The sequence below is a fragment of the Syngnathoides biaculeatus genome, chromosome 6 (assembly GCF_019802595.1).
Source record: "Syngnathoides biaculeatus isolate LvHL_M chromosome 6, ASM1980259v1, whole genome shotgun sequence".
In the NCBI taxonomy this organism is placed as follows: Eukaryota; Metazoa; Chordata; class Actinopteri; order Syngnathiformes; family Syngnathidae; genus Syngnathoides; species Syngnathoides biaculeatus.
The window spans coordinates 25,945,257-25,972,536 of record NC_084645.1 but is presented as its reverse complement, the minus strand read 5'-3'; the positions used below and the strand labels follow the sequence as shown (position 1 = coordinate 25,972,536).

Sequence of the window (27,280 nt, the reverse complement as noted above, 5' to 3'; positions counted from 1 at the left end):
AGCACATTCATGGCTGCTTTCAGTGGATTTCATTAGCTCTTTTCGCGCGGTTTATGCTGAATCGGAACACAGGGCCTAATGCATGGTCTGATCAAATACTCACTTTGCCGATGGTTGCGTGGTAACAGGTCGTTAACAGCTGGTTGTTTGTCGGGGGACGGTTGGGGGGTGGGGGGTTAGCAGACTCTGATTACATTTGGACTAAGATCTTGGGGGTCTAGAAGGGACTGGAGATGGTGGACAGCAGGCCTCAGGGACACGGGTGTCTGCATTCCTTCTGGCAGAGGGACAAAGGCCATATTGAGCCCACGCGGCAGACTACATGGCAGCGTGTCATCGGGCCTCTCAATCGACTGATTTACTTCTTGTTGAACACACACACACGGACACAGTCTGGCCACAATGGATCAGCACACAACAAGAACTGTTTTCAGTGTCAGACAATTGAGCATAGTGGACTAACAAAGCGTGCGCTTGTTTTATGTTTGTATTTGTATTCAGTGGCACACGTAGTGGCAGTATGGATCTTTTTGGCCCTTCACATCCACCGTAGTTATTGTTCATCTTCATCGATACATAAGTGAAGTGTAATTATGGGTCACACACATTTGTTTTTTGGCTCCAGATGACGCTTTGACCATTGAGGCACACGCACGATTTAAATATTAATAGAAGAAAGAGTGTGTGGCTGTGATGAACGCGGACTCTTCAATGAGTTCTGGACACCGGGGGGGGGGGGGGGGGGTGCTCATGGTTATATTCTGATATTTATGAGTAATTCTAATACAGAAGTCTTTTTACTTCTACCATATGAAACTTTCCCTGCCTACTGTATATTTTATTTTTTTGCAACTTTGCTCCTTTTTAACTTCCGCTGTTATATGAAATATTGTGCATCCTGACTCAATATTTCTTTTCAATCATATTCAATATTTTTTTATACTGCTCAAATATTAACATTTCTATTCTAATGCTGAGATGAATGAAGATATTTTCTTTTCAAAAACAAATCATGAGGATTGGAAATTGCTCCTCCTTCGTCACCTTGTTAAATTTGTGATCCCAACGATCACACCTGCAACATTTTGCTTTCTTTTAGTTCTGATTGTAGAAACGTGATTTGGGTCCAGCTCAGTGCAGGGTGCAGAAATATTATACTTCTCATTCTATTCTTGTTGGCCCATGAACGACCTCCTCACCCGCCCCCCCCCCCCCCAAAAAAAAAATTACCATGTGACTTTTAACAGATTACTGGAATAGCAGCTTTTCAAAATGCAGTACTGTCTTGAGATATGAGTTTAAATCATTCCAGGACCAAGCTCGTAATAAAAAAAAAATGGTACTGCAAATTATCAAAATGAATGAAAATCCCATTAATCCGTTTCAATCTCACCCCCCCAAAAAACAATATTTAAAAAAAATGTGCATTAGCGGCTTTTGCCATATTTTTTTGCTTCAATTCACTGGACATTGTGCTGCACCTTCTGGTGTGTATGCCATGACCGACTGGGGGCAGTGTAATAGATAGAGCCATATGGATATACCGTGCATGAAGAAAGTCTCAACTCGTCAGTACAGCATTAGTATTAGTCGTTCTTCGCAGAGGATAAAGAATATGTGCCTGTGAGTATTGTTATATTATTATTATTATTGTTATATTGCTCCAAAATGTGTGTTGTTCAAACACATGCTGCTTAAAGGGTTAAAACGCTTCTTCTAATTATCCTCTCGGCTAGAATTCACCACACAGCGCGTCATCCTTTTCTATGTAAGCCTCTTTCTGGTAGAGTGCCTTCATGTCTCCCCTCACAACATCTTTGGTCTTCCTCTCTCTCTTTTTCCTGACAGCTCCATCCTCAGCACCCTTCTACCAATATACTGCCTCTCTCGCCTCTGGACACGTCCAAACCATCTAAGTGTGCTCTCTCTAAACTTTTTCTCCAAAACCTCCAACTTTGGCTGTGCCTTTAATGAGCTCATGTCTAATCTTATCCAACCCACTCACTCCTTGCTAGAACTTCGTCTGAATTTCTGCCACCTCCAGTTCTGCTTCCTGTTGTGTTTTCAGAGCAGAGCAGAGTCTGACATAGATGCTTTTTAGTGTTAGCATTAAGATAGCTGACTGTAAGGCAAAGCTATGTGTTTGTCGTAATTGTCGGTACAATGTTGAGTATGACAGAGGCACCTCAGAGTTTTTGGAAAAATTGTTCACTTTTTGCAAAACTGCTGCATGCTGTCAAGTTCAGTTGTCGTATCACAAGGCACCACTGTGACTATAAAATGAAAAACGATATGTAATCGCTTGATGGATTGATTATAACACGTTTATTACAGGTGCTGAAAGAATGTTCTGGTGTGAACTCCTTCTTGTTCCCCTCCCACTCAGGTGGTGTCCAACAGGGACACCCTGGAGACACTGCTGTGCGTGGCCTACGTGTTCGAGGTCTCTACGAGCGAACACGGCGCCCAGCATCACATCTACCGGCTCATCAAGGACTGACACGAGGACGGGAACGTCACCGCTCCTCCGCCACAAAGACCCGCACTACTCGGCGAAATTCGGACTAGAGCGCGACCCCCCCAACCCCAACCTGCCCGAGGAGTCCAAACGTTTCCCAGGGACGACGCCGTACATACCGGGCTCGATGTGTTGACAGCGATGGGGAAAGGACCATGATGCACTGCGGTCTTCACACCAAAGCCTGGCCTTGAAAAAAAGACCTGCATGAGAACCTTATCTTTGGTGTTTTTCTTTTTTTAATTATTATTTTTTTAAATTTTACATCGGATTTTAATAGTGCTTGTTTTGCTTTGATCGTGTCATGCATGTGTGCAGGTGTTTGGCTGACTCAGGGTGCCACCTACTGACTGAAAGATGAATGGCACATCCGTTACTGAAAACGTAGGCAGAAAATTGCACAACCTGTTTTTTGTTTTTGTTGTTTTTGGTTTTGTTTTATTTTGTCCCACGTGCCAATCGTGTGTGCTATATTTGAATAATGATGTCGTAAACGCGCCACACATACCAAGATACGAAAGACGCTGAAGACATAAGCAATTGTATCCACTTTGCGTTTTTGTGTTTGCTGTTTTTAATGTCTCCCGTGTTGTCTTAAGACGCCCAACAACAAAAAAAAGGCACATAATAATTAATAATATTTAGAATGATAATAATTGCGATAACACTGCTACCTTGAAGCACAGCACAGTCGGAAATTTGTGGGTTTCAGAAGTTGTCAACTGTTTCATGTTATATGCCCTTGAAGTGTCAGATGAAAATACAAAGTGTTTCTTACAAAAAAAAAACAAAAAAAAACACTGGCGCTGTTTTATTTATTTATTTTTTTTAATTCTTTCAAGTGTCAAACAACTCTCTGCAATAGAGATTTAAAATTGAATTCAACTCAATTATGACATTTACTGTTTAGGTAGATAAAACATGAGTGTTGGACACGGCAAAATAAAATAATGAAAATAGTGTAACATGCGATTGATTTGCATGGAAGCTGAATTATTATGTAAATTGCACCATCGATCTATTTTGTTTCAATACATTAATCATATTTAAGGTGATAATAGTGTCACTAAATTATGTAGGATTATATTAATGTGATTATATGTATTATAAGTTTTAATTCTGCAACCATGTAGATCAATGGTGTACTTTTATATACCGTATTTTATGTGGATGCATGTTTATATTTCACCATCCATGGAAACCTGTTGCAGCATCTGATTTTTTTTTTTTTTTTTTTTTGCGTGTGACGTACAGTGAAGAAAATAAATATTTGAACACGCTGCTATATTGCATGTTCTCCCACTTAGAAATTATGGAGAGGTCTGAAATTTTCATTGTAGGTGCATGTCCGCTGTGATAGAATCTAAAAAAAAAAAAAACAGAAATCACAATGTATGATTTTTTTTTTTTTTAATGATTTATTTGTGTGATACAGTTGCAAATAAGTATTTGAACACCTGTCTATCAGCTAGAATTCTGACCCTATGGTCCTTAGCTGCATAAAGACACCTGTCCACTCAAACTTGTAACATGACCAACAAGACCAAAGAGCTGTCCAAAGACACCAGAGGCAAAATTGTACAACTCCACACGGCTGGAAAGGGCTGCAGAGAAATTGCCAAGCAAGTTGGTGGAAAAATAGGTCCACTGTTGGAGCAATCATTAGAAAATGGAAGAAGCTAAACATGGCGGTCAATCTCAATCGGAGAGTTAGCCCCATGCAAGATATCACCTCGTGGGGTGAAGAATCAGCCCTGGACTACACGACAGGACTTGGTCAATGACCTGAAAAGAGCTGGGACCACCGTTTCCAAGGTGACTGTTGGTAATAGACTAAGTTATCATGGTTTGAAATCATGCATGGCGCGGAAGGTTCCCCTGCTTAAACCAGCACATGCCAAGGCCCAATGACCGTTTGGATGATACAGAGGAGACATGGGAGAAATTTTTGTGGTCAGATGAGACTAGAATGGAACTTTTTGGTCATGATTCCACTCACTGTTTTTGGAGGAAGACGAATGATGAGTTCCATCCCAAGAACACTGACCCTACTGTGAAGCATGGGGGTGGTAGCATCATGCTTTAGGGGTGTTTTTCTGCACATGGGACAGGAAGCCTGCACTGCATCAAGGAGAGGATGACCGCGGCCGTATATTGTGAGATTATGGGGAACAAGCTCTTTCCCTCAGTCAGAGCACTGAAGATGGGTCGTGGCCCGGCCTTTCAACATGACAATGACCCGAAGCACACAGCCAGGAAAACCAAGGAGTGGCTCCGTAAGAAGCATATCAAGGTTCTGGCATGGCCTAGCCAATCCCCAGACCTAAATCCAATAAAAAATCTTTGGAGGGAGCTGAAACTCTGTGTTTCTCAGCGACAGGCCAGAAACCTGTCTGATGTCGAGAAGATCTGTCTGTAGGAGTGGGGCCGAAATCCCTCCTGCAGTGTGTGCAAACCTGGTGAACAAGTACAGGAAATGTTTGACCTCTGTCATTGCAAACAAAGGCTACTGTACCAAATATTAACATTAGTTTTGTCAGATGTTCAAATATTTATTTGCAGCTGTATCACACAAATAAATCCTTAAAAAAAATCATACATTGTGATTTCTGGATTTTTCGTTTTATATTTTCTCTGTTACAGTGGACATGCCCCTACGATCAAAATTTCAGACCCCTCCATGATTTCTAAGTGGGAGAAGTTGCAATATAGCAGGGTGTTCAAATACTTAATTTCTTCACTGTAATGCATATCCTGCTTGCAGGTTTCCAAGAGGTGGATTTTTATTTCTAGTAGTATTTAATCGCTTGAATAATTTATCAATACAATGTCGGGGGAAAAAAGATGTTCTTAAGTGCTTCTCCGCACGGCTGGGTCCCCTCCTCCATCTGGCTACCAATGACCCACCCGCGTAGATGTAAAAGCATCCGACCTTGCTTAGGATGCTCGGATTTCCAATTACGCAGGGCTACCATGAACGTCTCGAGGTGCTTGCTGGCCCTTTTTGTTGTGGCGCGGCGGGCCGAGTCGCACTGCTCGCCCACGTCTTACTCCAAAAACTGCTGGGTCCGGAGCTTCCCGGGAGCCCTCGTGGACACGGAGGCGTCCGAGAAGCGAGGGGCCCTGCTGCTGAGGACTTACCGGGAGGAGAGCGCGATGACGTGCAGCCAAAGTTGCTGCTTGAGCCTAAATGGTGAGTTCTGAATCAGCCCTGCTGCCTTCAAGTGACTTGGCAGCTTCTCATGGTGTGACACCTGATGCTGATGCACTGAACATGCAAGGCTGAAAGATGATTGAGTCGTTGTTTTTCTCCTTCTTTTGAGCATCTTGTAACGTGGCCGTGTTTCGCTACGACGCCTCGCAAGACAACTGCTGCCACCTGCACTGTCCAACTTTGGAGAGCTGCGTCGTAAACCACAGCACCAACGGCGTCCTCTACAACATCACCCACGGCAAGTACATTTGCAATTTCCTTTCATCAAGAGTTCAAAATGTCACCTAAATGAGAATCATGACCAAAAATGGGGAAAAAAATGACCCCAAAGATATGCTATTGCTGTTCATCAAAAGTTCCAAAAATGCTTTGATTTTTAGAACTGCACTCAGGCCAAACAATCCTCAATCTGTCCGACATGTTCCACTGAGGTCCCGGGTTCGATCCCGGCCCCGCCTGTGTGGAGTTTGCATGTTCTCCCTGTGCCTGCGTGGGGTTTTCTCCCGGCACTCCAGTTTCCTCCCACATCCCAAAAACATGCAACATTAATTGGACACTCTAAATTGTCCCTAGGTGTGATTGTGAGGGCGACTGTTTGCCTCTCTGTGCCCTGTGATTGGCTGGCAACCAGTTCAGGGTGGACTCCGCCTCCTGCCCGTTGATAGCTGGGATAGGCTCCAGTACTCCCCGTGACCCTTGTGAGGATAAGCGGCAAAAAATGGATAGATGGATGGATGTGCCACTGTCTGATGGAATTGCAAACTATTGCTCCATTTGGGCCCCGATGCAAGTGGACTCATTGCCGTCCAGTGAAAAACTGTAACCCCAAAAATATTTTTTTTAAATATGTCAGCAGAAAGACAAAAATTCTAATAGGATGTGTAAGTTTTTAATGTCGCTTTATAAACTTTGTAGATACAAGCTTTTCTTTGGCAGTCACATTATACATTAAAAAAATGGTATAAATAAGTAATATAAATAATTTAAAAATACAAGTTGTTATGGGGAGCAATTATTTCTACATTTGAGATATAACTGAACAAAAGTTGTGACTGATATACAAAACTTGAAAATACTGTACATTAGATGCTTTCATTTGGATAATGATAAACAATGTCGAGATGCCTGTTTTTAATATAATAATAATATTCATGAAAAATGAGGCAGATGCTTTGCATTTGACACCCAAAAAATGTGTATTATTTTTTTTATTAAACTGTGAGGATATACAACATCTGGGGAAAAAAGGTTTGGGGGGGGTGTATGGTGGTGAATAATTGAAGATGCAGTGCATGCTTTTTACTTGAAAGTGTATGAAATATGGAGATATAGTGTATAATATGTGCTTTTTACTGGACATTGCAGATATTTTTTGCGATACATTTGCTATAAATTGGACAGAAACAACAAAAATTGCAGTACATGACTAATTGTATTTACTATATTTTTTTAAGCGTACTGTTGATTTGCATAATGTAGTAGTTTTGTTTTTTTTGGGGTGGGATATTTACAGTATACAAGATGATGAGATAGCTAGAGGTTTGCTTTTCATTGGACAGTGACGATCTAGAGAATTTGGATGTCTACGATGTACAAAATCTCAAGACCTTTGTAATCTTGATACAAGTCATTTTATTTGAAGAGTAGCGATATTGCAGCGGTGTATAAAAGACCGTCAGTCCATTATTTCTGGTGTCTTTACAGTCCACCGAACATGCGGAATAGGCGACAAGTTTTGTAATGTACTGAAAAGACCTAAAGGTGGTTAATGACTTGTTCAGGTGTGGATCCAGACCTGTTGGTGTTCAGGAAACACCTGACCTCCCACGTCCGCGTGGCTCGCTTCAACGCCTCTGAACCGCTTCTCTTGGACAAGCGACAATTCTTCCATCCGCCGCCACCTGCTGCCACCGTTAAACCAACCACCTCCAACACCACCGGCACTCAGGGAACCACCAGGAGACGCTCAACGGTCGCTCTGAAACGTCCCCCATCAGCCATCAGCACATTCCAGACAACCGTAGCTCCTCGATCCACCCACACCACCCCCTTTGGTCTTCAACGTGTTGCAACACCTCCTACTTTACCGTCCACAACCACGACCGACCGTCCTCAGACATCCTCTACATCCACAAGCGATCTGAGGACCCAAACTTTGATTAAAGAGCAAGACACCAATGATCTCAGCACACAAACATGGGTTGAAAAGCAAGAAACTAATTATCTGAGCGCCCAGTTGTCCGTTAAACAGCATGTCACAGGAAACTCAAGAAGCGAGTCCTCTGTTGAAGATCGAAACATAAATGATCCCAGCACACGATCGTCAGTTAAAGGACCTGACGCCAACAATCCGAGGACTCTGGTATCAGTTGAAAAGCTCAACACAAATGATCCGAGCAAGCAATCGTTGGTTAAAGAGCGAGACACTGAGGATCCGAGCACCCAATCATCTGTTAAAGTGCGAGACGTCAATGACGTGAGCACCCAAACGTGGTTTAAAGAGCGAGATACCAAAGACCTGAGCACCCAGATCTTGGTTCAAGACCGATACAAAAACGATCCAAGCACCCAACCCTTAGCGAAAGAGAGACATGCAAAGGATCTGAGCACTGAATTGCCTGTTAAAGAGCACAACACTAACAATCCGAGCACCAAAACGTGGTTTAAAAAGCGACACACTAACAATCTGAGCACCCAAGCATCGGTTCAAGCGCCAAACACAAATGATCAGAGCACCCAATCGTCGGTTGAAAAGCAAGAGAAACGTGATCCAAGTACCCGAACATCAGTTCAAGAGCGAGACACCAACAATCCGAGCACCCAAACATCAGTTAAAATGCAAAACACAAATTATCAGAGCACCCAAATGTCGGTTAAAGAGCAGACCAAAAATGACCAAAGTACAACAGAGCAGGGCACTAACGATCCGAGTACCCAGACGTCACTTGAAGAGCGAGACTCTCACAATTTGAGGACCCAGACGTCGCCTAAGGATCGAAGTTCAACCCCTGGCGGAGAAGACACCTCGGCGGATTTAAGACCCGGATATCACGGCCTGCCGGTGGCGCTGGTCACCTGTGCTGCGGTATCGCTGGGATGTTCCGTTTGGATCTTGGCAAGCTGGAGAATGAAGAGGAGGAGGAGGAGGATGGAATGCGACCAGGCGTCTGCGAAAAGACGTACCGTGCATCAGTTCAAGTACGAGCTGGTTGGGGAAGGCAACAACTGACTGAAGGCTTTGAAGGCGGTTCTGATCTGGAACTTTTCAAAGTTTTAGGGCCCCTTACCAGGGAGACATTTTTCGAATGGAATAATCACGACAAACTAGCATGCATTTTCTCTGCTGTTTTTTATGACTGCTGCTACACGCAGCTGGTAACTGTTAGTGGACTCATAGATGGCGAGACTGGCTTTGGGTCGGGTCCGTCAAGATTTCTGCACGGCCTTGCTTGCTCGACAACGGTGGATTTGTCCAAGAACTCAGCGCCACGCTTGTTGTTGTTAGTCCCCGCATTGGGTTACTTAAAGCAAAGTTGACTGTTTATTGAACACAGCGGCGCATCTTTCAGCCAGCACAGCGCCTATGAACGAACGCATTTTCTAGGTGCAGACATCTTTTGAACGTAATTTTAATTTCACAAAAAAAATTAATGCTATTGCTACAACAGCTCTGTTATAGAGCTTGTGCACGTGACGTCACCATTTTCACGCCGCCATATTGCCGGTCAAATAGAGCTGCTCGACATTGAACCGGAGAAGAATATTCACAATGCCCGAGACTTGTTCTGCTGTTGGTTGTTACAACAGACGAGGCAGATATTCAAAGGGATCATTCCATGGAATACCAGCTGAAAATATCAGAAAAGATCGATGGATTTCGGCAATTAAACGTGATGGATGGTGCCCAACCAAATACACATGACCGTGTAGCGATCACTTCATTTCAGGTAGGAATTATTCTTCTCAATGTCAAATTTCCAAGAAGTATTTACAATGCCAAGTTGGCTCATTTGAGAACAATGGATTAAAAAAAAAATGACAGGGCGTCAACTACAACGTACACGAAGCCTGTTGCGACCACAAGTTAATCTTTGGTAAACCTCTCCCCGAAAGATTTTTTTTTTTTTTTTTTTTAAAAGTATGCATTGTTCTCAAATGAGTCGAATGTGTATTTAAAAAAAGAAAATAAACCGTCGGTCACACAGAGGTTTACGTAGGTTAACGTGTGGCCGCAACACGCTTCCGTGTACGGGGGCTGAAGCCTATCCCAGCAGTTTATTTTCTTTTTTCACATATGGATTGGACTCATTTCAGAACAATGCATATTTAAAAAAAAATAAATAATCTGTCACGGAGAGGTTTACCGAAGTTTAACGTGTGGCCACAACACGCTTCGTGTACCAACTTTTTACATGTTTTTATAAAATTAAGCAATTCATTTTTTTCTTTGAGGGAAAATTATTAAATTACATAATACAAAAATGTACAAAAAAATGTTAGCCAATATATTAAATCTTTTTTTTTTTTTCCAATCATAGTTAATGAATACAAGTTTTTGTAAAACCAGGGGAAAACATCAAAAACATGGAGTTCGGCATTAAATATGGGTCCTCTATGCCACGTGTCACTCATTTTTCCACTTTCTAAATGTTTCACGGTATTGGACAAAACTCTGGGCGTCGTGCAATCAGACATATTTTCGTGCAGTCTCCAACCGTCTTAGCATTGAGCAATGCTTTGCTTGACCGGCACTTCTGGCCAGTCACGTGACTTCACGTAAATACTCGTGCACGAGCTCCATATCAACTCATTCCCTGTTAATCTTCCCAAAATATGGATATTTAAAGTAGGAAATCAGAGACTCTTCCTCTGTTTATTTGAATGAAATGACATCGTATATATGTGTAAGCAGCTCCCACATTTGGGAAAATCGGACAAAAGACTTTCTTATGGTTCAGGTGAGGGGCAGAAAACAGCAAACGATATCGCAAATTGGGGTACAAAATTCGTGTTGTCAGCCAGTAGTCGCCGCTGCGCACTCAGGACGTCATTTTCCTATTTGGTCACCTGACGTTCTGCAGAAAGCCAGTTGGCGATGTTACAACAAATTCGGTATAGTAGAGGTCATAGTACGGTATATGTCCTTTGTAAGGTCGCTTGCAGGTCATATCTTGAGGACCTTCTTGACGGCCTCTTTGTACTGCCGCATGGCGTCCTCGCTGCCCCCTTGGTTCTTCAGTCTGACGACCGAGTCCTTGTACTCTTGCACTTCGCTTCTGCCCAACAGACGCTCACGTTCTTCCTCAGCGGCGTCGGACTCGCGCGACAGCGTGTCCAAGATGTTCTTCTGGGACGGGCTGTCCTCCCACGAGTACTCCTCCATGTCTGCCACGGTCTTCTCGGACTCCCACACCTCCGTTTTCTGAAGGAAGCACATTTTATGAGTAGCTCTTAGACTTTTGTTATAATTTTTTTTTTTTTTTTGGGGGGGAGGAGGTCGCTGTGAAACTAGTCTTGTTCTCTTACCACATTTATATAAATTAAATCGGTTCACATCTCTTCAAACATTTTTGTAAAATCAGCCAATTGATTTTTTTTTTTCTTTGAGGGGAAATTAAATCCAAAATGATTTTGTATGAAATAAAAATACGTATGGAAAATAAAAATAAAATACGTAATACAAAAGTGTACAAAAGTGAATATATTTAATCTCTTAAGTAAAAAAAAAATAAAAAATATCATATCTTAAAAATAAATGAAAGACAAACATTTGATTAAAAGAAATTATAAAGTAATATACATTTCAATAAATACAAATAAAAGTGAGCTGATTTACTCCAACAGCGAGTGACTTATCTTGATTTAAACGTAGCGTGAATGTCAAAATGGTGCATAATGTTAAAGCGACTTCAAATAGTGTTGATTATAGTTTTTAGGAAAAAACCTGGCGGAATACTGGGTCAGCTGGTAAAAGCATGGGCCTCACAGTTCTGAGGTCCCGGGTTCAATCCCGGCCCCGCCTGTGTGGAGTTGACATGTTCTCCCTGTGCCTGGCACTCTGGTTTCCTCCCACGTCCCAAAAAACATGCTAAATTGCCCCTAGCTGTGAGTGTTAGTGCGGCTGTTTGTCTCGATGTGCCGTGCGATTGGCTGGCGACCAGTTCAGGGTGTACCCCGCCTACTGCCTGTTGACAACTGGGATAGGCTCCAGCACTCCCCGCGACGCTCGTGAGGATAAGCGGCAAGGAAAATGGATGGATGGAGGGACAAAAAACTTCAATTTTTGACCAAACTGTATTTTAATGTTGGTCATAATGAAGAGTTTTCTTTTTTTTTTTTTAAGGAGGCACAGTACTTGGTGTAAAATGTTTGAGAACCTTTAAGGCTGCGAGTCCTTCGTTCCCACGAACTTGTGGCTCAGACATGAAAGGCCCGACACGGGTTTCCAGAGTCATTTGCGAAGTGGAGGTATACGATCACTTCTGTGCTAGCAGATAACAAGCCCTCTCTTTGTGGAATAGCATTACACACAAAAAAAAACCCCAAAACATGCCGACACTTGCACACGGACTGTAGCGGTCATTGTTTGCGCTAAAGGTCAGTGGATTGTTTGCTACTTCCTGCCGTGAGCATGACGGGAAAGTCAAGATGCGCTGGACGCGACTGACTCGTTTCCTTTCTTTCTTTCTCAGAAGATTTTATTTGCGCTCACCCAGGACTCGTGGTAAAGGACGGTCAGCAGGTACATGGCGTAGTCGTAATTCTGTTGTCTCAGCGGGCAGCTAAGGAAGACAAAGACATTTAAAAAAAAAAAATATTTCATCAAATACAGTCACCGAAATGAATGTGTGAGCGTTCACCTGTTTGTCGTGATGGTGAGAACGTCCGTGCGTTTGCAGTATCGCTCCCCGACCAGTTTGATCATTTTTTTCCTGGCGTGGTCATCCAGGTTCAAACTGGAAAGCTTCACCTGCGCATCATCCCAAAAAAAAAAAATAAAAAAAATAATCCCCCCCAAAAACATATTCTGGGAATTTAGGCGGGATAAGCAAATTATTTTGCGACAGACTATTTTTTTTTCCAATAAAAATGTTAAACTTGTGACAAAGGTTGGCTCTTTATATTAGTAAAAGGTTTAGAGGTGATTTTCATTTTAGAAAGAAAATTAGAACGATTATAAATAAGTCTATTTTGAACTTTTTCTCTTTTTTTAACATTTTACAAGAAGTTTGTATTTTTAGAACAAAAAGTTTTATAGAAAATATATTTTGTTTTTAGATAAAAAGTTACAATCATAGGAAAAAAAATTTGACATCAGTTATATTTTCCAACAAATAAGGACTTAATTTCTAATAAATTATTTTTACAATTTTCATTTCCAAAAAAGTTGTATATGTAATAATATAACTATACTGACAGTCATATATTCTTTATCCTCTGAGAAAAATTACTGATGTTGGTGGAGCTCACAAACTTTAGAAGAGACAGTTGTCTTTGTGTATTTATTACACGTTGAACTGCCCCCTAGTGGCCAAAGCCTGCACACCAGAAAGAGCACAATTGCATTGGACATAGAAACAAACAAACAAAAAATAGTTTGTTTTTTGTGTGCCTGGAATGGATTACTTTAATTTCTATCAAAATTGAAAGGGGAAAATATGATAATAGGTGGGAGTGGTCAACTGGTTAGAGCCTCTGCCTCACAGTTCTGAGGACCAGAGTTCGATCCCGGGCACTGCCTGTGTGGAGTTAACGGTAGGTTAATTGACCGGCCAGAGACATGATTTGATGACGTAGGCGCACAAGCTCTATATGAGACTTCAAAATATTATAAAAAAATAGTTGGAGACGACGAGCGCGATAAAGAACAAGTTGGATTCGTGGCGGATGTTGGTTTGCATTCATGGAGAGTCTGACGATACCGACCGATGTCGAGCGTTTGAGGAAAAAGCAGCGCAAAACTCACTCTGAGATGAACGACGCGAGCGGCGGGGTTTCGTACGGACAGGCCCGCCGACACGTAATCGCTGCTCTCCACCTGGATGGGGAAGTGGCGCTCGCACTCGCCGTCCGTGTCCAAGGCGGACGGCCACGCGGTGCAGAACGCTGCCGGCGTTTCAGTCATCTTTTCAGTTTTTCGTTTTTTTTTTTTAAATACATCAATAAAAAAAATGAGCGTACTTACGTTTGAGAGCTTCACAGTGTTTCCTGATGGCTGCTGGCGTCAAGTGGAGAAAGTTGGGAATCTTTTGTCAGAGATGAAAACGTAAATAAGCAAACTATATCAAAAACTATTAAATGATTATACAAGTCTTTTTTTTATCCGAAACTGAAAAACGACACCCTATCCTCTGTTATTTGCAGACTACCTCACCTATTCAGTTTTTTAGCTCAGGCCAAAGCAACAAAAGTATGACTTTGCCACCATCTAGTGGAATTTTGGTGTTGTTGTTAGGTTCAATTCATTGATATTTTTCTTCCTTCATGTCTTTTGACATGTCCAGTTTTGTTGGGGGTCTTTGAATGCACCTCGTGTACAGTTAAAAGTGAAAGTAAAAATATGTCGTCCGTCATCATAATTTGCCAATACATTTTGTATTTTACGCACGTACGCTAATCCATAGCAATGATCAATAGCAATATCTCACCTTGATCAGCTCCAGGTTGCCCTTCTTCTCTGGGGGGACCCCTCTTTTCACAGGGTAGCCCATCCTCACGGGTAGAGGCACGGCGCTGGCTCTGAAAGGGGCCGCCGCCGGGTATACCGCCGTCCAGTCCAGGTCCTCAGTCATCTTTTCCGTCCTAGGTGGTCCCGCCTGAGAGCGCCCAAGACCGACACACACAGGTTTACACCATTTTTATTCCCACCGCACATATCATTCATAATGTAGAACAAGTCAGACATTTTACTTTACCTCTCTTCGGGGCCTTCTGATCATCGGTCCTCTCCCGCCTTTGTCAGGGAGATCTGAACGGAATGATGAAGTTTTTGTTTTTTTTAAAAAAAATGTATGCCACACACTTGTGAGCAAGGTGATTTCTTGCAGTCATTCAAAGCTTATATTAAAAAAATAATCAATTTTAAGTATTATAACGACAATTTGCTAGCGTTAAAGATAAGAGAACAAATCTTTTGAGAATTACGTCATCAATGTGAGCCACAGACAAATTTGACAACATTCGCGACTAAAACATTTCATTGCTACACATTTTGCTCCCACTTTAATATATGAAAAAATAGCATATATTTTAAGTATTATTACGTAGAACGAATATTTGCTAGCGTTAAAGAAAATAAAAGTCCAATGGTCCACGAGAACAAATCATGTGAGCCGAAGACAAATTTGACTTAACCTCTGACCACATTCTGACCAAAACATATTTTGTGACTACGCATTTTGCTCCCACTTCGATTTTGAAGATGGTCAAATGGAGAGAGATAAAATCCGCCAGAGTGGAAAAACAGAAGACGCTTATTGCGTGTAGTGACCTCGCGATAGCACTATGCGTTTAGCTTAGCGCAAAGCTATTGCTGATGTTCATCCTGATCTACAGCAAAAACGCGTGCATCACTCACTTTTATTTCCATCCGAACGTATGTGCAATGCTGCCGCGTATGTCAACCTGTTCGACAAAGTCGGGAGTCCGACGACGTTTAAACGACTAACGGAGAACAGCAACGTCCTGCTGGCCTGAGCAGCCATGTTTCCGCAGGCACTACGGAAGCCGAGAAACTTCTGTTTTGGGCAAAAGACGAATGTGTGATATTTGGTCACCTTAAAAATGAATTGTGAATTCTATTAGACGCCTTTTGGACGCAAAATAATGACGAACTATTTAATGTGTTAATGTCAATTTGTAAAATGCGATTATTTAATTGTAATTTGGTGCGCTCGCGACCAGCTGCTGCTGTAGCGCGATGTGTTCAATTTCCCTCGTAAAGTGACCATTCCAGCGAGTCCTGTACACGCAAATAAAAACACTTCTGTATTGCCCTCTCCATTAACGTATTCAAGACAGCTCTGTAAGCGAATCGAATTTCACACGGATATATGAAGAATGGTAGCCATGAATTCTTGTTATTTCTTGTTAAAAAATAAATAAACCGCAAACGCACGTTGCATTTGTGAGGAATCGAAAAAATTCGAGTAGCCTTGAACTCATCATATAGTCCTGGCTCTGCCAGTGATGCACTTGAAAGTCCCGCAGACGGACGCCGATGTAACACTTGTCTTGTTTTCACTTTTTTTTTTTTCGTTATTGTCATTTTTGGGGGTCCCGACATTGACCCTTTCCTTACCCTTTACTTAACGTACAACTCGGGGAATCATTTTAGGATCTACTTTTCATCAGAAGTTGTTTTTAAAAGCCGAGTTTGTCGATATATTGATGATTTTCTGTGGTGCGAGCGTCGTCGTCTGGACGTTTGAAGGTAAGCCATGTTCGCCCATCCCACAGCAATTATTTCAAATACAAGACCGGTGGTGGGAGATCACGAAGTACACAGAGTGACTGTACTTGAGTGGATATTATTCTTTTAATTTTACCTATCCCCACATTTGAAAACACTTCTTTTTTTTAATCATGATAATCGTGTCGTATTTTTTTTGTCCTTCCCAATATAAGAGCAATAAATCAACAAAATATGCTATTTTACGTGCAGTTTCCCACCACCATTTTTGTACCAAGTTGTCAAAACTGGTACGTTTTGTATTAAGTTGACACAAAAAATGAATGTTTACTTTTGTACTAACTTACCTTTCATTCTGCACTTTTTGTTGACTTAAGTAAAAGAATTGAATCAGTACTTATGCATTCACAACTATATTTTTTTGTATTTTGTACCAAAGTACAGAACGTGAGTAATTTTGCCACCTCTGCTTTAGAAGCGTTTTGTGATTAAAAAAAAAAAAAAAAAAAAAAAGAGATCAAGATGAATTATTTTCAAAGAATTTTCCAGCATGACCTATAACTTTACATCTCAATTAGAGAGCGAGAGAGAGGGAAAAAAAGTGCAGGAATTCAAGTAAACAGGCAAAAGATGTCGGGAAACTAGAACGTCTGAAATGTATTTGGGCTTAATTGAAGGCACTTTAAATGGTTGAAGGTGTGTGCTGACTCCCATCAAATGTGGTTAATTCTGAACACATCCCGGTCCAGGTTTTTGAATGAAAAGCTCTGTTCTTTAAATGAAGATGACTTTAAAGGGGAAGTCCACTCATTGAAAATAACAATGTACCAGATAGGTCATGTCAATGGTACTGTAACTTTAAAGCCCGGGTGTCATCCCTATAAACATTCTAAAATGGATATTGAAATGAAAAATACATACAACATTATTCACTTAAATGCCCATCTGAAAAAATAAATATGAGCGGAGAGCGCGTCCTCCATGCGCAAAGTTGCGGAAGTGTCATCCGAGATCCAAGTGGTCGCCATATTTTCTGCATCTAATGGCCGTGACGTCACCCTGGACATTCGCCAATGAAAACACGCTCTGCCAGCGACTAGAGGACACGCCCCTTCAGACACGGAAGCTCTTTTCAAAGAAGAGAACATCTCCAAATCGAGGGAAGTTACCGGGGAAATATTACCCCATCGTTTTGAGCCATATTTAGATGATATGCGGATCACTTCTAACTAACAACAGAGTCCCAGACAGCATGGATGAGCAAGCTCAGCCGAAGCCGTGATCGGCGGACACGGCGCTGAAAGGATCCCTCCCCGAACTATTGTTTTTTTTTTTTTTTTTTTAGTAGCTACCTGTCATTTGGAACCCATGAAGCTCTCGTCTTTTGCACCCGCGCAATCCATTTTTCATGATGAATTGGGTCTCTTGGAAACTTATGAAGAGTAAATCCATCCTCCCGAGTGTTCGAGCAATGTCCAGCAATGCAACGAGCCGGCATTTTGGCTAACACGAAGGAACCGCGAGCTCCCTTTCCGCAGGTAAAACTAACAAAAGGAAACGAGTCCGGTTGAGTGCACTACTGCCTCCAACGTCACTTCCTGTTTCTTGCCAAAAACAAATCCCTCGACAGGATTTTCTCGGTGGGAGTTACCAAAAGTCATATAGGTCAAAACCATGTTTTGTGGTGGGGAAAAAAAAAAAACAGATGGGTCCATACCGGGCTGCTGTTTATTCATTAATAACATTTCATGACAGTGGCACCTTAAAATCAAGATTTTCATCAGATATAATTTAAAGTTGAGTTGAGGATGTTTATATCAGCAATTTTGAAAGTTCCCGGTCGCTGATGTTTTGGCGACCTACGCGCGCGGATGTGACGTGTCGTGTGCTCAACCTGAGGCTCGGTTACGTTCCCACACAGTTATGTACTGTATTGTGATGCTTTGATTTATCGATATTTTTCTCCAACCCTCATACCTCAAAACAGTGACATTGTAGCTTTCAATGTTTTCAGGGCGCCGTGCGTTTCTTTTACCTCCCCAGATGGCCACACTGACAGGTTTTGACCTCCATCAGGGTCGGCGCAACATCGCACTATTTGTTACGTGGAAAATCCTCAGCTGTGTGTGTGTGTGTGTGTGTGTGTGTGTGTGTGTGTGTGTGTGTGCTGACCCATCTCTGGTTCACATATGGCTCAATTCTGGGAATATTTCAGCCCTGCTTGCGCCAGTATTATGCTTGCAGGTCATCACTTGCACTGTAATACACTGTAAAATTGTTCAAAATCCAATCGGCTGGCGACCAGTCCGGGGTATGCGCAAGATCTCGTCCAAAATCAAATGGCACTCGTGAACCTGATGAGGACAAACGGTGCAGAAAAGTGATGGATTCACGTCACGGTAAAGAAGACCTGCCTATTTGCGGTTCTCGATTGACAAATTCACATATTTGTCTTATTTTCCCGTCAAAACTATTGCCAGCGATCTGCTGAAACACAAACCTACTTTCGCCTTTTGTTAAACACCCTAATATGCCACAAGATGGCGCCAAATCCATGTGTGAATAGGACTTTAATTGAGGAGATACATCTCAACTATGATACAAGATTTGGATGTCAGGGAGGTGCTAGTTGTCATGCCATTATCCAAGCTGCTTATCCTCACAAGGGGTTGCGGGAAAGCTGAAGCCTATCCCAGCTAGCTTCGGGCGAAAGGTGCACTACACCCTGAACTAGTTGTCAGTCCATCTTGTTAAGAAATAATATAAATTTGACTTGGAAGTAACGTAAATTGATATAATGTAAAATCATGAATCACAAACTTTTTAATACTTTCCGTTCTCTAAGTACAATACACTATGGTGCTGTTTTCTTGTTAAATGTTACATAAATATTTATTTTGTTGTTCCTTTAAGTGGGGATGTATTATTTGAAATGTTTTGAGATATGATTGTTTGATCAGAAAGAACTGGACTCTTAAGTCAAGTGGACCTTCACAAACCTGCAGTTTGGCACCTGTACATTCGCCTATCCATCCATCCATCCATCCATCCATTTTCTTTGCCGCTTATCCTCACAAGGGTCGCGGGAGTGCTTGAGCCTATCCCAGCTGTCAATGGGCCGGAGGCGGGGTACACCCTGAACTGGTTGCCAGCCAATCGCAGGGCACATCGAGACAAACAGCCGCACTCACAACCACACCTTGGGGCAATTTAGGGTGTCCGATTAATGTTGCATGTTTTCGGGATGTGTGTGGAAACCGGAGTGCCTGGAGGAAATCCACGCAGGCACGGGGAGAACATGCCAACTCCACACAGGCAGGTCCGGGATTGAACCCGGGACCTTAAAACTGTGAGGCCAACGCTCTACCAGCTGCTCCACAATGCCGCCTTCACCTATTCATTTTTTTTTCCAATAAATTCAATTGATAAATGGTTTTCATCTTTATTTTTGGTTTTGGGATGAACCAATCCTGAATACCCTTTATGGCAGTTTATCCGCTCTTATAAAATAATTTATTTGGCTGTTTTTTCGCCGTACTTTCCAGTAGCCTAATCATTTTGTAAAAAGAAGGCCTTCCCCATAAATGAATGCGTGTAACCCTTAATTGGCAACCGCTACTCTCTTCAATTGAGTTAGACAAGAGGAGTTCAAGAGGGAATACGTTCAGTGTCTAATACGTTGGTCCAGAATCAAGTGGTGTCCATTGTTCAGGTGTTGTATTTTTAATGGCTGATGCCAAAGGAGCACAATAGAGCGCAGGGCTTCCTTTCAGTCACACGATCTCCACATCTCACTTCACCTCTTCCGCCGCAGGTATGGACGCACCCGCCAGCCCGCAGACAGAGCGCTCGTCCGGAAGCTAGCCATGCCTCGCTAAGATCGTCTTCACGACCTCCTCCGAGTGCTCCCTGCCCGTCGTGGATCCGCCACCAGCTCCATCTCCTCTCAAGTTTGGAACCAACATGGGGGAGAGACGAGCGCGCTCCTTCCACATGACGTGCCACCTGCAACGGGATTACGGCAGCCGGCTGGGAGGCCCCTTCGCCCGATACGGTCCCAACGGGTGCGCCGGAACCAGCCTCAGCCTCAGCCTGGACCAAGAGACGGACGCTGACAGTTCTCCGTCGGTGGCCGCCGACAACGAGGCTCTCGCGCTCAACAGCGGCCGCTACTCTCCCGTTTCACTGGAACTGGACCCGGCGGCGGCGAATAATGGATCAGGCCTCCCCCGCTGTCCGACGGCGAAGGACCCGGCCTTGCAGATCGCACATGGCCAGCTGCCCGTCGCTCCGGCGCCGCTCCCGCCTTTGCCGCATTCCAGCTGGCTGCACCGCCACCAAAAGGAGTTCCAGCGGCCGTACGTCAAGACGAGCATGCAGGGCGACGTTTACAACTTCCTCGAGAGACCTGCAGGACTGAAATGTTTCCTCTACCACTTCCTCGTGTGAGTACCACTTCAAAATTAAACGTTAAGCACCCTCGTCCCCAACAGGGTGAGTGATGACATATTTTTGACGTGAAGTAAATCTTATAGCACACCACCAAAAGTACAGCATAAACAATAAAATAACGATGATCTCGTCATAGCCTAACCACAAATCTACCGTATTGTCTGAACTATAAGCCGCTACATTTTTCCTGCCCTCTGAACCCGGCAGTTTATGTAATAATGCGGAAAAAAATATTTTTTTTAAACGTTCAACAAAAACTTATTCAAACATAATTCTTAAAACATGGCCGTTCTCCCCTTGGATTTGGGCATGCGCAGAATCCTCAAATGTGTAGAAGAAGAAGACTTTACCTTCAGCAGGTGTAGAAGAAGACAAATCTACATCCAGCCCATGTAGAACAAAACAAAGCTACCGCGAGCATTTGAAGAAGTTTTTGGTGCACTTGAAGCAAAACGTACAACAACACTCACAAATGCAAAATTGATTTTTAAGTTTAATTCATTGCAAATCTTTCACAAAAACTGGCTGAATGTGAAGATCATCCTTTCCTGAGGTCTGCCAATGGATCTTAAAAGCGTGGAGCAGTGTGAAAGAATCAACCATCACCAACGGATTTGAAAAGCCTGGACTGCTACGCGAGGAGAACAGCACAACTTCAGCGGTAACTCCAGATGAAAATGGTATTGAGAGTGAAAGAGAGACTGAAATGCTGTGTGACGGACACTTTCTGAGGCTCTTCAATTCCGATGCGGAAGACGACGACTTTCAGTCGACAGGAGGAGGATGGATGACTTTTCTGTTGTGTTTCAGTCGTCTTACTGCTGTTTCACAGTCACTGTTTGGAAATGAGGTATGTAAATAAACATTTACAAAGTGTTTCTGAGCGAATATCTAATTTGACAATGTACTTGTATATACACGGGGTTTACAGTCCGGTCTGTCAGAAGAATTCAAGGCGGAGGTGGGACTGCATCAGGGTTCCGCGCTGAGCCCCTTCACGTTTGCGGTAGTAATGGATAGGCTGACAGATGAGGTTAGACTGGAATCCCCTTGGACCATGATGTTCGCAGATGATATTGTCATATGCAGTGAAAGCAGGGAGCATGCAGAGGAACAATTGGAAAGATGGAGACATGCACTGGAAAGGAGAGGAATGAAGATTAGCCCAAGTAAAACAGAATATATGGGCGTGAATGAGAGGGGCGGAGGAGGAAGAGTCAGGCTACAGGGAGAAGAGATGGCGAGGGTGGACGACTTCAAATTCTTGGGGTCAACAATCCAAAAAAAATGGTGAGTGTGGTTAGGAAGTGAAGAAACGGGTCCAAGCAGGTTGGAACAATTGGCGGAAGGTGTCAGGTGTGTTATGTGACAGAAGAGTCTCTGCTAGAATGAAGGGCAAAGTTTATAAAACAGTGGTGTACGGATTAGAGATGGTGGCCCTGAAGAAACAACAGGAAGCAGAAATGAAGATGTTGAGGTTCTCGCTTGCAGTGAGCAGGTTGGATAGGATTAGAAATGAGCTCATTAGAGGGACAGCCAAAGTTGGATATTTCAGAGACAAGGTTAGAGAGAGCAGACTTCGAGGGTTTGGACATGTTCAGAGGCGAGAGAGTGAGTATATTGGTAGAAAGGTGGTAACGATGGAGCTACCATGGAAGAGAGCAAGAGGAAGACCAAAGAAAAGGTTGATGGATGTTGTGAGGGAGGACATGAGGACAGTGAGTGTTCGAGAGGAAGATGCAGATGCACCAGATAGGCTTAGATGGAAAAAGATGACACGCTCTGGCGACCCCTAACGGGACAAGCCGAAAGAAAAAGAAATAGACAGTCCGGTGCGGTTAATGTGCAGTTTATAAAAAATAAATCTCTACACATGGTGGGCGTAGTTTATAACCTGGTGCGGTCTTTAGTCTGGAAAATGCAGTACTCATTCAGCGTAAAATCTGGGACTTTTTAGTTGAGCACAGAGTTAGTACACGGGATAATTGCACCTTGTACCATTTAGTGGAAGATCACCGAATTGTTCCGAATTGTCTCCTGACAAATTTTATAGGTCATTTTAGGTTCGTACTGAAGTTTCACCTGCAAGTCAAATGTATAACATTTTATCAATAGTGTACATTTACTTGAAGCTCCGTCTTGGGGATAAAGGATACAACAGGAGTAGTCCACACATTATTTTGAGTTCCGTTTCTCAAAGTGGGAACTATCTTTACCATCACGGTCCAGTTCAGTTTTGATAATGTCCTCCAAGGGCCATCCTAAATTTATGGAAAATATCTGATCTTTTGGATTAAATGTAAGGGTTAGGTTCAGGATTTGGCTTCGGGTCTAGGGTTCGGTTTAGATGTTGGGGCTTTTAATAACAGGCTATACGTGTTTAGAGTTGCAGTTATTTGTGATGTTTTAGGGTTAGAAATGCCTGAGAGGTAAATTTAGAGCTACCTGACGGATCTCATCGGACAGTGTAGGGAAACGTAGTATTGTGGTCTTTGGACAAACGTCTGTCCTTCGTTCATCATCGGCAGCCCCTCTCTTTCTAATTAAATCTATTACAGTATTTAAGTTCTGGTTTCCAGTAGCAGAAGTGTGTGTGTTGTGTGTATTTATGGTGTTCTTATTTAAAGGGCCCATCAGAAGCAGGTCAGCGCCATATACAGCCCCGCTTGGCCGGCGCGAGAGTCCACCGTCTTTTCGCGCTGTGGCCGGCTGTCAATAAATGGGCAGCGTCACGCATGAAACACGCAGACGTTTCTGGAAGTCGGACCTGCAATGGGAGCGCGCTGACCTGTCCTTTTAAAAACACAGTTTAGATAACGCATTCTCTTAAATGTCACCAGGAAGCGTTCCTTTATTGGTGTGAGGAAGTCTTGTGTCTGAGATGCTATTGGTTTAGTACCTATTCGCCAGTGGTTCAACCCCCCCCCCCCCCCCAAGATTTATTGAAACCAAATCCAGTACGGTTCCTCTTTAAAAAAAAAAAAAAAAAAATGTGGTTGCATGAGTGTGTCAAACGTTTTCAATTTCCACACCGTGTCTGTGGAGAGTAATGCCTTTATGCCTTTATCTCGGTCATTGTCTGGTTTTGCACGTAGCAAGATGGTGACCTGGCCGGTCGTGTCTCAATTTAACAGGATGCTGGTGGATTAGTGCCGCTGTTGCTCCGTGTGTATACCGAACTGGGAATAGACCCGCTGGCTGTTCATTGCTGAGGGTTCACCTAAGCATGGATGGGCGGAAAAAAAAGTGGAATCCCAACAATTACAAATTCCTATATTTTTAACAAAATAGCCACGTTTACATAGTGGGTAGGTTTAGGAGTCGTTTTAACAAGTAGGGTTGGGATTGAGGTGCACAATTCGGGTTCTTAAATGTGTTAAGGGTTGGGATTTAGAGTCGGGGGTTTATGGTGAACCTATAGGATTTGGTTTAGGGTGGAGGTGAGGCTTGGTTAAAGATAATTGGTTTACTGATTAGGTTGGATGGTTTGCGTTTTTTGCTCATAGTGTTGAGGTTTTTAGGATTTTTACAACAAGGAAGGGTTATGGCTGGGGTTGGGTTAGAGTGAGAGGTTAAACTGAGGGTTAGGACAAGGTTTGGGTCTTGCGGTCTTAATTTTAAATTACAGATTGGGTTAGGGTCAAGGTGGCTCAGCTGGTAAAGCGTTGGCCTCACAGTTCTGAGGTCCCGGATCCACCTGCGTGGAGTTTGCATGTTCTCCCTGTGCCTGCATGGATTTCCTCCGGGGACTCCAGTTTCCTCCAACATTCCAAAAACATACAACATTAATTGGACACTCTAAATTGCCCCTAGGTGTGATTGTGAGTGCGGCTGTTTGTGTCCATGTGACCTGCGATTGGCTGGAAACCAGTTCAGGGTGTGCCCCGCCTCCTGCCCTTTGACAGCTGGGATAGGCTCCAGCACTCCCACGACCCTTGTGAGGATAAGCAGTTGAGAAAATGTATGGATGGATGGGTTAGGGTGATGGAGACCTTTTGAAATGGGACAGCAGCGCCCATGTCCGTCAAAAGGACTTGTATGCTGCATTCTGTGCTTGTATAATATCTCATCTTTTGCAAGGAATAAACTCCAAAGACAACTCTGTATTAACAAATTTTTAATTTGTATAATGTTGAAAAGAAACATTTAAAGAATTTGCCAAAACATGAAATAAATTGTCTGCAAAGCCTACAAAAACTCTCCCCAAGATTAAGGCGTTATTACACATCCTTAGAAATGACACTTAATCCTTAAATCCATCATTCATCCATTTTACAAATCCATACATTTCCTTATGAAATCAACAGAATATTCTGTCATAATAAAACATCTTTCACTCTGTACATTTTAATTTCTATTATTCTCAGATTTTGGGAATTTTCAATATGATGGACATTGCTTCAAAAAGTCTTCATTAAAGAGGAAAGTGAAACTAAAGTGCGAGTGAGACTAAAATGCGAAAGAACCAATTAATCTGAGTTATTAAAATACTATCCTTTACCTGTCAACAGTGAACGGAAACACAGTGCCGCCTCTCCTCCCCATTGTGTGTTTTTACGTGCGCTGCATTCCCGATGGGTCCCCACCGGCACTAATCGAGGCTCAAATGTTCCGGCTTGACAAAGCAGGAAGAACCCGAGCCCATCTGCCATTTAAAACGATGGCGCTTCTTTTAAGTAACAATCACTTATCAATGGCTATCGGGGGGGGGGGGGGTCTATTCATTGGGCCGTCGGGCGCAGAAGGGACACATCAAGGGTCCAGTCCGCTGCTCCCGACGGGCCTTAATAGGCCTGCTCTGCATTAGGCCGACACACGTGCATCCAGGCGCTCCCTTAAGTCATCACTCAATCGCGGATCAACTGCATTTTCCACTGGTGGCGACCCGCAAACAAACAGATTGCATGTAGTCGGCAAGACCGGGCTTGGTTCGAGTGGCACAATTCCAGTGTTTCGATCTCCAATGTTACAATGGGTTGTTTTCACGTGACGTCACTCCTACATATACAAGGCGGACGACGTTATGTTTCTAACTGCATTTATTGAAGACGCGACCAACAGCGCATCGAGCCTGGACTTACTATTAGGCTACCTGGTATACACACATCATGGGACTCGGGACTGCGTCACAGAGGCGCAGTATTGTACCCTTGATCTTTAATCTATGTGACAGAAAGCACAGAGGAGGCACACTTACCTGTATACTAGGTTGGCAGAAAGACAAAAGAATAAACAAATCCAGTATTTCACGAAATTCTCGAATCTTTCAAGTGAGGGACTAAAAAGGATCTTAACTATAATGTTTTGACAGACGGATCGGTGCAGCGTTTGCAGTGATTCGTACTTTGTATCGGTCCGTTGTGGTGAAGAGGGAGCTAAGTTGCAAGGCGAAGCTCTCAATTTACCAGTCACTCTACGTTCCTACCCTCACTTATGGGCATGAGCTGCGGGTCGTGACCGTAAGAACAAGATCCCGGATACAAGCGGCCGAAATAAATTTCCTCCGCAGGGTGTCCTGGCTCACCCTGAGAGATCAGGTGAGAAGCTCGGTCATCCGGGAGTGGCTCAGTGTCGAGCCGCTACTCCTCAGCATTGAGAGGAGCCAGATGAGGTGGCTGGGGCATCTGATTCGGGTGCCTCCCGGACGCCTCCCTGGTGAGGTGTTCCGAGGACGACCCAGGACACGCTGGAGAGACTATGTCTCTCGGCTGGCTTGGGAACGCCTCCGGATCCCTCCGGAAGAGCTGGAAGAAGTGGTTGGGGAAAGGGTAGTCTGGGTATCCCTGCTGAAGCTACTTCCCCCACGAGCCGACCCGGAAAACCGGTAGAAATGGATGGATGGATGAACTGTAACTGATTTAGCTCGTTAGCTTGGCGACACATCAGCACAATGGAGGTTGAGACTGGGCAGCGTGATTGCAGCGTCAGACAATCATCCACAAATCCAAGTCTCCGTGAAGTACAGAGCCGCAGAACGTCCAAAGTCTTTCGTCGGAAGCGTTAGACGACATCCCCCGCTTACGCTGCCGGACTCGTGTACCAGATCGTGAGGCTTGGAAGAGCACGCCGACTAGCAACCCTGGGAAAAAGCTTCAGCGAATTGGCGAGAGTTGTTGAAGAAAAGTCACAAGAAGGCTCTCCGATGGTTAGCAAGGCCTCTCTTGTGTACTTGAGTCCTGAGACACCCATGAAACACAAACAGTAACGGAGAGCATTCAGGAGACTTCCACACTGGTAGGCGTTAGGTAGAGAGGTTAAATGGCGCCGCGCAGTGGTGTGTGGGTAATTCAGAAAAAAAAAAATGTGATGTCGGTGAAAACAACCCATTGAGATATGCATCATGTCAGTGGGAAATAGAGTGTGGGGGCGGGTGGGGGGTTGGAATCCCCACATGGAATCATATATCTTCAGATTTGAATGGCTTCCAAAAGCGGATAAAAGTCCAATATGTTTTAAAGCGTAAACTCTCAGATTGGATCTACAGTACCGTTTACCCGGTGAAATGCGAGCTTGACCTCACCGAACGCCACAATCGTTGACAACATCAACAAACAAACATTTCGAGTATTTTAGTGCCCTCCGTCTTAATCCCGCATACGTTGTGGTCCAAGATTTAGCAGATTGCGTGCAGACGCGTATGGAGAACCAGAGCCAGAGATCACACGTGGACACTCCCTTTGAGGCT

The 27,280-nt window shown here is 43.4% G+C and overlaps 4 protein-coding genes across 11 annotated transcripts in view; 3 read left to right on the top strand and 1 right to left on the bottom strand.

Moving 5' to 3' along the window:
* Positions 1 to 3,721, top strand: part of LOC133501970 (transcriptional enhancer factor TEF-3-like) — a 38,876-nt gene extending 35,155 nt beyond the window's left edge. The window contains exon 12 of the mRNA XM_061822196.1: positions 2,387 to 3,721. Coding sequence (XP_061678180.1) covers positions 2,387 to 2,500 — 114 coding nt within the window. The 3' untranslated portion in view covers positions 2,501 to 3,721. The remainder of the gene's footprint in view (positions 1 to 2,386) is intronic.
* Positions 3,722 to 4,653: 932 nt separating this feature from the next.
* On the top strand, positions 4,654 to 9,822 carry LOC133502241 (mucin-2-like). Its single transcript, XM_061822804.1, has 3 exons — positions 4,654 to 5,711; positions 5,842 to 5,970; positions 7,514 to 9,822. The coding sequence occupies exons 1-3, from the start codon at positions 5,363 to 5,365 to the stop codon at positions 8,959 to 8,961; spliced, it is 1,926 nt and encodes a 641-aa protein (XP_061678788.1). The 5' UTR covers positions 4,654 to 5,362; the 3' UTR covers positions 8,962 to 9,822.
* Positions 9,823 to 10,591: 769 nt separating this feature from the next.
* On the bottom strand, positions 10,592 to 16,161 carry mrps35 (mitochondrial ribosomal protein S35). 3 transcript variants are annotated; one of them, XM_061821703.1, is made up of 8 exons: positions 16,033 to 16,161; positions 14,648 to 14,700; positions 14,381 to 14,548; positions 13,918 to 13,978; positions 13,699 to 13,838; positions 12,593 to 12,702; positions 12,445 to 12,514; positions 10,592 to 11,154 (listed from the first exon to the last, which is right to left on the bottom strand). In XM_061821703.1, exons 2-8 carry the CDS (start codon positions 14,669 to 14,671, stop codon positions 10,897 to 10,899), a joined length of 831 nt encoding a protein of 276 aa, XP_061677687.1. In that variant the 5' UTR covers positions 14,672 to 14,700; positions 16,033 to 16,161; the 3' UTR covers positions 10,592 to 10,896. The 3 variants fall into 3 exon arrangements, with proteins under 3 accessions (XP_061677687.1, XP_061677686.1, XP_061677685.1); XM_061821702.1 differs by lacking the exon at positions 16,033 to 16,161 and adding an exon at positions 15,850 to 15,973; XM_061821701.1 differs by lacking the exon at positions 16,033 to 16,161 and adding an exon at positions 15,310 to 15,675.
* Positions 16,027 to 27,280, top strand: part of kcnq1.2 (potassium voltage-gated channel, KQT-like subfamily, member 1.2) — a 211,859-nt gene continuing 200,605 nt past the window's right edge. For all 6 annotated transcript variants that reach the window (XM_061821697.1, XM_061821698.1, XM_061821695.1 and 3 more), the window contains exons 1-2: positions 16,027 to 16,164; positions 19,958 to 20,588. In XM_061821697.1, coding sequence (XP_061677681.1) covers positions 20,107 to 20,588 — 482 coding nt within the window. In that variant the 5' untranslated portion in view covers positions 16,027 to 16,164; positions 19,958 to 20,106. The remainder of the gene's footprint in view (positions 16,165 to 19,957; positions 20,589 to 27,280) is intronic.